Raw genomic sequence first — 10,557 nt, forward strand, 5'->3', positions numbered from 1 at the left:
TGTTTTAGTCAGGTTTATACCAAATTAGGCAGATTTTCGATTTAGAGTTTTCACCAGAAATATTCGTATTGAGGTCCCCTGAGTCACAAAAAATAGTTGTTACAAAAAATCTGAGAGTATTTGTGTCTGTATCCACCATAACACAAAAATGAAAGAAAAATAGATTCACTATAAAGTACCATTTTTCTCTAAGGGATGGTCCTATCTGTTGTAAATTGTTAAAAGTCAAGTTTGACGAAAATTGCTCCACCTGAACTCTTTTATTTAATGGATAGTTCACTTTCTCGAAATTGGCTCCTATTCTGTAAACCTCATGTTGGTAGGCTTCTTGGTAAAGTTACCTTTTAATATAAAGTACGGTTTTACAAACTACAATGTTGCTGGAATTAAAATAGGACTAATATTACGAGTTTGATGAATATTAATGAGTTTAAACCGTGGGAAAAGTAATAAGAAAGTCGATTTAGTGTTCGCAACAGATTTTTTTATTCTAACGAAAGATCACGAGCCGTATAGCTGCCTAAATGCATTCAATAAAATAAAAAAGTAAAGTAATCATCTATTTGCCTATTTTTTTCATACAGGGCTTAACATCCAACTACCAGTGTCACTTCAGTTGTCATGGACGGGGTCGGAAACACACTTTCCTATTCATATTATTTCTAACATGTAAAAAGTAGATTTGGGGATCTCCCACTTACAAAGCCACATTACATAACCACTAGATCAACACCCGCCACTTATTTGATCAAATAATTAAACTGACAAAAGATGTTAAAATTGTTGACTGTTCGATGGAAATAGAAATGGTATTATAAGTTTGGAGTTGTAAGTTTTCTAGGTAAATAAACCATTTTTGAATTGTTGAAAATGTGGTTAGGTCCGCTGTGTTGGATAAAATCAAAGAAGCATTTTTGAATTGTAAGGCGCAATTCCTGACGTTTACACAATTAATTATATTAAAGTGAATTAATGCCTACTTTTTCAAGTGGGCTTTACGCCCAACTAAGTGTCGCGGAAGGAGGCGCTAGCGACTAACTAACATATTCTCATATTAAAACCATTAAATAAAATCCAAGGTCTCTCGAACCCAGAACCATAATACTTAGCTTTTTGGACCTCGTTTCTAACCGCTAAGCTACCTGACGCCTCACTTTAGAATATTAAATAATAATTATGGCAGAGAAAAATATGAACGAATTTTGTAAATGTGTAAGATTGGATGTGTACTTGCTTTACATTAGATTTTATTTGTTTAATGTCATGTAGAAAATCATAGTTTGGCTTGTGTAATATATAAAGTAAGTATAATTGCAAAGCTTCCACAAAAAATAAATAAAAAAAGGCCTTTTTGAACACCTAAAGTTTCTTATCAAGTAACAAATAATATGATAAGGTGAAAAAGGCCTTATCGCACACACTCTAAACAGACTACATCTGATAAAGTAATTTTTGATTTTATAGTAATTAATTTTTTTTGACATATAAATTCCTTATATTTAGTAATGTTGGAAGCCTGTAGCTAATAGCTAACTGCTCAGCACGCCCATAACCCCTCCCGCAAATCAGCAGTGTTCCCCGCCCCAGTACAATCCGTATGACTAATACCTTGTCCTTACATGTGCACGAGTCAAAAAGCTTACTCATTTATTTGTATGATATTAGTTTAGTGTGACGGAGTTTTCTTCTTTTTTTTTATTGTTTTGAGCTCATTAGCTTAGTTTTGTATGATGGCATCGACGCTTAGTGAGTTTAAATCATATACAGGTATTGGAAAGATGTCACATGATGAAAAAGAAGAGCTCCGAGAACAGTTCACAAACGTATGTAAAATTGGACGTTCATTAAGTAATTTATGCTTAAAGATTGAACCTAAGTATAACTGTTTGTCCCTTTTCTAATTTGTAATTTATCGATAATTTTTTGTTTGTTTTGTTTAAGGCTTACATCAGTAGTTTTCAAAGTGGGATTATCATTTTAAATGCAAATATTGTTTTCCACCCTAAAATATGTTTTTTATATCTTATATTTACAACAAAACAGCACCATTTAAACCAGTTTAATTTAATGTTTTACTGTATAAATGTAAATGTTTTTAGAATTTATAAGCCAGTTTTTTATAAATTCTGCTGGTCTGGCAAATTTTTTCTCGTAGATGGATAAGAATGGGGACGGATATATTGACCTATCTGAATTGAAAACAGCCCTTGAATTATGTGGCTTTAAATTACCTGGTTGGAGAGTTCGTAGAATGATTGAGGATTATGATTCAGCCAGTACTCAACATCAAGGCATGATATCGTTTGATGAATTTGAGAAAGTAATTTTAATTTGATAAATAGTTAATTTTGAAAAGTTTGAATAAAATGTGCCAACTACTATTGTATTAATTCCCGAAACATAAAGTTAATGTAAATCTTTCACGCCGTATTTTGTTTTAGCTTTGTGTAGATCTTAAAAATAGTGAAGTTGGAAGCACTTTTAAACAGGTTGTATCGAAAAAAGAAAATTTAGAAACACTGGGAGGAATGTCCGATGCTTCAAGTGAAGGTAAATGATCTTTTAGTAATTAAGCATTAAATTCAGTGAAAAGACCAAATATTTGGAGCCATTATACTTGTGCAAAACGAGGTGTTCTTTTTGTTGTTGTTGTGTTATAGCTCATTTTTCTAATCTAGTATGTTAACTGATTATGTTTTAAATTTATTTTAGGTACAACACATTCTGTTCGACTAGAAGAGCAGTTAGCTTTTTCTGATTGGATCAATAGCAACCTTGGACTTGATCCTGATTTAAAACATTTACTTTTAATTGATGCTGAAGGAAAAGGATTATACGATTCTGTTAAAGATGGTATATTATTGTGGTAAGTAAAATTAGGCAGGCTTAGAAAAGATATCTGGTTACATGGAGGCTCGTTTTAAAAAACGTCTTGGTCAGGCATGACTACTTTCGTTACGAGTGGTATGCAGGCGAATTAGCTGGCCCAATTCGTGTGGCTATGACCTACTTCATAAGTAGTCAACCTAAACAGAGCCCCAGTTTTCTTACAGCAAATTCGGAGGAGATCCAGGGCGATTCCTAGTTTTGACAATATTCTTTATTACAAATGGCTATTTTTTTTAACTTTCAGATGTCATCTTTTCTCGTTCCCCCTGGGGTGAAGGGTGAGGGTCTGCATTAGCATACCATATAATTTGTTAATAGAAATCAGTATTATCAATCTGGTATATTGCCGTAATATCTTTTACTTTTAGTTAATTGCTACTTATGAAATTAATCGTGCTTCCCAAGAGCTTTGAAGAGTGACCCACAGCTATAGATAAACCGCGTTTGAGCTAGTAAATTTCAATTTATTAAATTTACAGCCTCCTAGCTTTTCTTGCCTATAAAATTTAAAGTACCTATAAACTATAAAAAAAGAAGTAGGCAGTGGTATAATGATTAATAAAATAATAAATTAAAAGAATGTATCAGAAATAGGTACCACTTTCTTGTGTGTAATATAGTTGGACTTCACGATTAATTGTATCATTTTGAAACAATAGTGAATCCAATTTTCATTCTTTTTTTTCGGACTCCATTCGTCACTACACTGGATTTGTTCCTAACTTGACTATTATTTTATAATTTCCGAATTAATTAATCCATCTCTCTCCCATTTAGCAAAAGCTTAAGCTTAAAAAATAAAACGAAATTCAATGAAAATAAAATTAAAAAAAATGGTTATTACCAAATACAATCCGTTAGTTAGCGGATCTAAAAGTCACGAGTCTTTTAATTACTCTATCGAGCGATTGTATTAGCACTCCAAACTTGATACTCTTTCATTCTATTGTAGCCATAAAAATGTGCATTTGTAACTTTATAAAATCAATTGAACAATGCAATATAATGCAGTTATTTTACAGTAAAGTGATCAATCATTCATGTCCGGATACTATTGATGAGAGGGCAATCAATAAAAAAAATTTGACAGTATATACAAAACTGGAAAACCTGACACTTGCATTGATTTCTGCCCAGTCAATAGGCTGTAATATTGTAAATATAGATGCTCATGATTTAGCTAAAGGAAAACCACATTTAGTGCTAGGCCTTCTATGGCAGATTATAAGGGTAAGTATCCTGACAATAAAGAATTTCAAGCAGTTTTAATTTTCTTTTCCTTTAGAGGAAATACTGTACACACAGATTTTTTTTTTTGAGACTCTTGTTCACGATGTTTTTAAAAATTTGTCCATCAAAACTATAATGTTTTATTTTTGTTTTTTGGTAGATCGGATTATTCAATCAAATTACCCTCGAAAACTGTCCTGGATTAGCTTCACTTTTGCAAAGTGGAGAGCATATAGAAGATCTTATGAAACTATCACCTGAATCTATTTTATTGAGATGGGTTAATCATCACCTTGAACAGGCCGGAGTGGCAAGGTAATTGAAAACTAGTATATATATCATTCGTCTATAAGAGAGAGACCCAGCCCTACTAACAACATGTGAGATGCGACGAATCCATTGCTCCAAGCGGGGCATAGTTAATGTATCGATCGTTTCAAAATCAAATGTGGCTCTATGATATTGGATGTTGAAGAAGTTCTAATAAGAGAGGTATCTAACTACACCCGGTATCGGAATGTATTCCATACATTAATAATTGAGCGCTTTTCATTAAGTTTCTACTGTTTACAAAAAGAACTTCTAATTATATCAAATTTTCGAAATATGTCGTATGGTGTGTATTATATGGGTACAGTACTTGAAAAAAGGAAAATTGCATATTGCTCAAATGTGGAATTTCGTTTAGAGAGCACGATATTTTCGATTAAAAGTAGCAGATAAAATCATTCAATTTTAAGAGCGACTAAATACTTAGTCCTGTTTTGCTCGAAATTGACCCTATTATTCCGTTTAAAATTTTACATTGTAACTCCTTTTCTTCTCTTATTAAACATTTTTCCATGTATTTTTTATTATTAATTTTTTTTTTTGCATGTTTAACTGTTTTTTTTAAAGATATTTTGTATCTATATTAATAATTAGTAATATTTTTGTGACAAGTGAATTTGAAGGAAATTAAGTATACTTTTTTTCAGGCGGTGTAATAATTTTCAAAATGATATAGTTGATTCAGAAGTCTATTCCTACCTGTTAAAACAGATTGCACCTCAAGATAGTAACGTTACATTGGAAGCATTAATGGTAAGTTCGTTTACTGTCTGCTTATGTTAGCAAACAATCTATTGAATTTGATATTTTACTGATTTTTTTAAATTTGTATTTTAGGAGAAAGATCTATTGAAAAGAGCAGAAATAATGTTACAACAAGCAGGGAAATTAGGATGTCGAAGTTTTGTCACTCCAGCTGATGTTGTTAATGGAGTCTATAAGTTGAATTTAGCCTTTGTAGCAAACTTATTTAATTACCATCCTGCTCTTGATCAACCTGAAGGAACTATAGAAGGCATTGAAAATATTGAAGAAACTCGTGAAGAGAAAAGTAAGTTAATTGATGTATGTCAGTATTTGTGATTGGCGACCGGTATCTTCTCAATGAAGGACCGGATTTTGTGTAGGGTTCTTTGATTATAGACTATTATGAAAAGGCTGTTCGTAGAGTAATCGCTTCTGCTGTGTGTTTCAATCCTCCTGAATTAGTACTACTAATTAACTTAATTTCGTAGCTTATCGTAATTGGATGAATTCTATGGGTGTGATGCCATATGTCAACTGGCTTTATTCTGATCTTGCTGATGGCCTGATAATATTTCAATTATATGACATCATCAAACCTGGTATAGTCAACTGGCAGAGAGTTCACAGGTAAGAGAATTTATTATTAAGGCGTGTCAATATTTTAATTTGCGACTGGTATGTATCTTCTCAGGTACCGGCTTTTTTGTTGTGTCTGCGATTGCAGACTTTACAGTCCATAGCCATAAAAGAAGTGCTACTGTACTTAATTTATTTTTTGTTTTTTCAATTTTCCTGGAAACGGCTCCAACGATTTGTTTTACACTTTGTTACGCATTTGTTTTAATCTCCAGTTAGCCTGGTTTTCTGGCTCTCCTCTTTCTTAAAGGGTCATTATTAGGATTAAGATTAGGGGGGGAGATTGGGGAAGCGTAAAATTAGTATTTAGAATCGAACAGGTAGATAACTAGTTCAGAGGTTGTAAATTTAATTAAGTTGGGTATACATTTAGGATTTCAAAAAGCAAGGATTATTATATTTGCCTAGAAAAAAAAAACAACAAACAAACAAAACAGAAGGGATCCTCCGGACCTCAAAGGACTACAAAACTTTTACTTTAGATTTTGAGTCTTCTCGGAATACATGATTTGAGAATTCTATTAAATCTGTAAAAGTTTATTATTGTTGTTATTTTATTTTAATTTTTTCGTTGATATTAGTCTATTTTACCACAATTGAAAACGTAGCAGAAAGTTCAAGTTGGATTTCTTTAGATATTGTCCGCAGAACCGAGAATCAGGCATGATTAAAATTGCATCAGCCGGAAAAGCCATTTCACAATTATTTTTTCTATTTTCTTTAAAACATTTTTGGCATAAAATTTATGTTTTGTTGGACTCGCATTTTCGAGATCGTATAAAATAAAATAAAAGAAAAGTCATCGTCAGAATTAAAAAAAAAATCGGTCGACCGGACATACAACTTCAAAGTGTACATTTTTTAACGGAATAGTTTCCCATTAAAGTTGGTTTAAACGCATTTTGTTGAATATTATTTGTTTAATGTAATTTTAGTTAGGGTAACATTTTATATTTCATGTCATGCACCCACCGGGGACGTAACAATAAGGTCAGTTGAAAGTATCACTGACATGATTTTTGAAATTTTCTCGAAAGAGGCTATTACAATTTTCTTTAAACTAGGTGTACTAATTTTATATTTGTAGCTTTGTAGTTTTATATAAATATGTTTTTAGTTGATTGTTAACTTTAGCTGCTGAATTGATCAGATATAGTGTAGTTAAAGTGAACGTTTCGTTAAAAACCATGAATTAAGAAAAATTTTCACTTCAGTTTTAATCAATGCAGCGAAAGAGATGTATGAGCTTTTCACGTGTGTTTTTTTTAGAAAATTTTCCAAACTAAGAAAATTCATGGAAAAGTTAGAAAATTGTAATTACGCTGTTGAACTTGGGAAAGAATTGGGATTTTCATTAGTAGGCATTGCTGGAAAGGACCTGAGCGATGGAAATGCAACATTGACGTTAGGTAAGTGCGTTTATTTTTTATTTTAATGATCAAGTTTATATTTGATTTGACGAAATTAGCATGAGGGAAAGTCCATAGACCAGAAATATTTGTTTTATTATTAACTACTTTTTACTGATTGTTGTTTAATATAAGCTTAGTAAGGCCAACATTTTATATTTCGTTCAACTGCCGTCCACCAGGAGAAACTAACGAAAGATTCAATTAAGGGCTTTTCTGGGCGGGGGGAATGTTGGTATTTCCTTTAAACTATCAATATTAAGTACTCATCATCAATTATATATTTATATATATTATGTACGGCATATTGTATGAATTAAACATTTAACCTTCTTCCCACATCAAAATCGACTGACCAGATGTGCTACTTTATTAAAAGGATTTTTATTATAACGATTTTTTTCGTATTCGGTGCTGTTAAAGAGAACAAGTACAATATTAAAATCCACTTTTTTTCTGCAAATTTTAAGTTTAAAGAATGTTCGCGTAAGTTATGGGAAGAAAAAGTTGTGGGTTTACCCCAGATTTTTAGTATTATTGTGCGGATCTAACATCTGTTTGTCTTTTGTATGTATTAATATGTGTTCTTCAGATTATTACCTGAATGCAGAAAAAAATGTCCGATTTTGACTAGTGTTTTATTTAACCAGTTTAATATTTAAAAATTGTTCGTCTTATGTGAAAATAATAATCTCTGTTTGAATTTACAAATTTATTATTTTCATAACAAGTTAAAATTCCAAATGCAATTCTGCTTATTTTGCACGGACTGGTTGTTCCACTGGGAACAGTGTATTAAAAAAAAAAAAAAAATTAAGGGCTGCATGACTATTTTCTTTTTTCTGAGTGTTGATGTTTGAACTCCTAATGGCATGTTGATTGCACACTAGCTCTGATTTGGCAGCTGATGAGAGCATATACTCTATCAGTACTGACCCAATTGGCAAATACTGGCAGCCCAATAGTTGAAAGGGAAATTGTATCTTGGGTCAATAATAAGTTGACATCATCAAATAAGAAGAGTTCACTTAAAGGCTTCCAGGTAAGTGAAGATATAAAATTGTTTTATATATTAATGAGTATTTATAAACCCTTGTTTATTTGAAGACCACAATAGAGTCAATAAAATACAAGGTATATTAAATCTAGTGACGCATCCTGAATTATGAATCAAGGCATGCAGTTTATTATTCAGTTGAACACTACAAACGTTTCTTCACGACGTTTTTCTGTGTTATTATTTTTAATACACTTAATTTGTAACATAGCGTTATTTAATCGAAGTTGTATTGGAATAAATTATTTAAATGTTTCTCAGATATAAATACAAAATCATTACAAGCTGGAAAACTTACCTGAATAATCCGCGAATAGACCCCTTGAATCTCTTATAATTATTTTTTTTTTTTTGTAGCGCAGAAAACACTTATATCATCATTATGTCACCATCAACAATTCTATTGTACCTTTAATTAGTCAAACTTGATTTTTAGGATCCTAGTATATCTGATGCAAAGGTAGTAATTGATTTGATTGATGCTATTAAACCTGGAACAATCAATTATGAACTCGTCAAGGAAGGTGAAAGTGAAGAGGTAAGATTTTGTTGACAATAGTAAATTACAATAGCAAAACTAAGTTTCTAAAGGTATAATTTGTAAACTTTAATATATTTTCCCATCACTCACTTGAAATGCGACCAATCTAGTATGTCTTTGTGGCGAAATTATGAGTGAAAATTACTCATCAAAAAACTGTATTGCCGTTTGTTGAAGTGGGCGGTTTAAGAAAAAGTCATTGTTAGTTTTCTGAAACTAGGTATGAATAAGTAATTCATACTTGCATTCAGATTGCATCTTTGTTGCCAAAAAGTAGATATAATTTGCGCAGTAAATGGTGCAGCATTAATCAGCTTTTTTTAATCGTAAACAAATTTTTTTCCAGCTAATAACCTCAGCTAAATAACTCCGGTTTGACTAAGAAAAAACTTATTAACTTAAATAGCATTTAATATCTCTTATACCCGCCCAGTTCATTCATTCATATTACCGTTGGAATCGTCCCATAACCCATTTTCTGAGACGTGTAAAGGTATATATAGAGGAGGGAGAAAGTATAATTTCACTGAAGTGCGAGAGATATAACAGTTGGCATAAAGGTTTCGCAGTCAGAAAGATTGGCTACATTTTGAACATTAATAAAGAATTCCTTAAAAGTATTAAACTTAAAAAAATAAATTAAGTCCCCGCTAAAAGTTCTTAAGCACTTAAGTCTAGGTTTTCAATTAGACACCCGGTAAAACAATGTAAAAAAGTTATTTTTGTTTTTTTATTGATCTATTAAAATAATTCTGTTCATGAACAGGAAAAACTGGCCAATGCCAAATATGCAATATCAATGGCCCGTAAAACTGGGGCTAGAGTATACGCATTACCAGAAGATATAACAGAAGTAAAACCAAAGATGGTGATGACAATGTTTGCTTGTCTGATGGCCATGGACTATCTACCAAACATGGGGCCTCGTAAATAAATGAGACTCGATTTATTTACATGGTGTTTTGAAAAATAATTTTTTTACTGCCACCTGTAAAATAATAGTATTTTCCAGATAATGCATATCTACTATAATTTTTGTTTGTTATGATTATATTCCCACTCTTGTCATTTATCATCTCTTCCCCTTTAACCCAACTATTAATCTAATTTTCTACAGAAATTTTCATTTTTATAAATAAATGAATTATATTTACCATGTAATAAAGTTGGGTTAAAGAAACAACTGAATTTAAACGAATATTTTTTGTAAATTTTAGTTTTCTTTTGTACAGCAGTTGTTAAAGCGAGCACAGCCATTATTGAAAAGTAATTTCTTTTTAACTTTGTTTTCTTAATATATATTTTTTTTAATTGTTTACAAAACAACAGTTTTACCATTTTACAAAGTTTTTGGTGGTGTAGAATTTAATTTATTTAGTTTTGATTTTGTAGTTTATTTTGATTTTGGGTTTTATAATAATCCAGCCTTTGTAAAAGTCAAATTAGTTATTATAATTCCCAATATTCATATTGATACAAAAATAAAAGACATAGTATATTAAAATTATATATAAATTAAAGTATTTTTAATATTTTATTGGGTTATAATTAGTATTTTTTGGCTTTCTTCAGGATAAAAATAATTAAGCTATTAGATAACCTTTTTAATGTTTAAATTATAAGATTTATAATTTTTCCATTTTTTTTTTTTTTTTTAATAATTGGCTTTCAATTATTTTATTTCAGTATTTGCAGTAGTATGAAAATTAAGTGCGCAT

The 10,557-nt window shown here is 30.9% G+C and overlaps 1 protein-coding gene across 1 annotated transcript; it reads left to right on the forward strand.

Annotated features, from left to right (window-relative positions):
- The first annotated feature begins 1,562 nt into the window (after positions 1–1,562).
- Fim (plastin-2 fimbrin) lies at positions 1,563–10,068 on the forward strand. The gene is made up of 13 exons (XM_074138074.1): positions 1,563–1,823; positions 2,156–2,320; positions 2,442–2,550; positions 2,713–2,866; positions 3,912–4,119; positions 4,280–4,434; positions 5,097–5,202; positions 5,287–5,500; positions 5,685–5,823; positions 7,102–7,241; positions 8,132–8,283; positions 8,735–8,836; positions 9,606–10,068. The coding sequence occupies exons 1-13, from the start codon at positions 1,728–1,730 to the stop codon at positions 9,771–9,773; spliced, it is 1,908 nt and encodes a 635-aa protein (XP_073994175.1). The 5' UTR covers positions 1,563–1,727; the 3' UTR covers positions 9,774–10,068.
- The last annotated feature ends 489 nt before the right edge of the window (positions 10,069–10,557 follow it).

This window comes from Rhodnius prolixus, unplaced genomic scaffold (assembly GCF_049639745.1).
Source record: "Rhodnius prolixus isolate KJV_2025 unplaced genomic scaffold, Rpr scaffold_11, whole genome shotgun sequence".
NCBI classification, from domain to species: Eukaryota; Metazoa; Arthropoda; class Insecta; order Hemiptera; family Reduviidae; genus Rhodnius; species Rhodnius prolixus.

Coding starts and splice junctions, on each gene's coding strand:
- Fim (XM_074138074.1), top strand. CDS start 1,728: ATGATGGCATCGACGCTTAGTGAGTTTAAATCATATACAGGTATTGGA. Junction 5,501..5,684: donor AGAAACTCGTGAAGAGAAAA/GTAAGTTAATTG, acceptor TTAATTTCGTAG/CTTATCGTAATTGGATGAAT. Junction 8,837..9,605: donor AGGAAGGTGAAAGTGAAGAG/GTAAGATTTTGT, acceptor GTTCATGAACAG/GAAAAACTGGCCAATGCCAA.